This window comes from Papaver somniferum, unplaced genomic scaffold, assembly GCF_003573695.1.
Source record: "Papaver somniferum cultivar HN1 unplaced genomic scaffold, ASM357369v1 unplaced-scaffold_23083, whole genome shotgun sequence".
NCBI classification, from domain to species: Eukaryota; Viridiplantae; Streptophyta; class Magnoliopsida; order Ranunculales; family Papaveraceae; genus Papaver; species Papaver somniferum.
The window spans coordinates 583-1,000 of record NW_020633357.1 but is presented as its reverse complement, the minus strand read 5'-3'; the positions used below and the strand labels follow the sequence as shown (position 1 = coordinate 1,000).

Here is a 418-nt window from a genome sequence, read left to right as displayed (position 1 = left end):
GTACTTAACATTGGCTCCACTCGCAGAAGTGTCTAATCCTTTTTTACCTTTCAGTGGCACAGGAAAGAAATCTGGACATTCCCAAATACCAGTATCTGGTGCAGAATGGAAGTTATTTTCAGATGCTGTCCATGTCATGAAATCTTTACTTCTAAACAACAACGCCGTCCCCAGATTACTTCTCTCACTCCCAACTAGAATTCTCCAATACCCATCTTTACCTAACCATGCAGTTGTCGGATCCCGGAACGAAGTTCCGTTAATGCCATTGGGTGGCAAAATCAATGGATTTTTGTCTAGCTTTTTCCATTCTACAAGTAAGGGATCCGATGAATTCTTTGGCACAGCAATGTTCTGAACTTGTACATTATTTATATCTATGCCAGTATAAAGCATCACCGGCTTGTTACCAGGGAGG

The 418-nt window shown here is 41.6% G+C and overlaps 1 protein-coding gene across 1 annotated transcript in view; it reads right to left on the bottom strand.

Annotated features, from left to right (window-relative positions):
* Nucleotides 1-3: 3 nt before the first annotated feature.
* The window catches only part of LOC113340787 (beta-fructofuranosidase, cell wall isozyme-like), a gene marked incomplete at its 3' end in the record, with an annotated part of 874 nt that continues 459 nt past the window's right edge, over nucleotides 4-418 (bottom strand). The window contains exon 3 of the mRNA XM_026585864.1: nucleotides 4-351. Coding sequence (XP_026441649.1) covers nucleotides 4-351 — 348 coding nt within the window. The remainder of the gene's footprint in view (nucleotides 352-418) is intronic.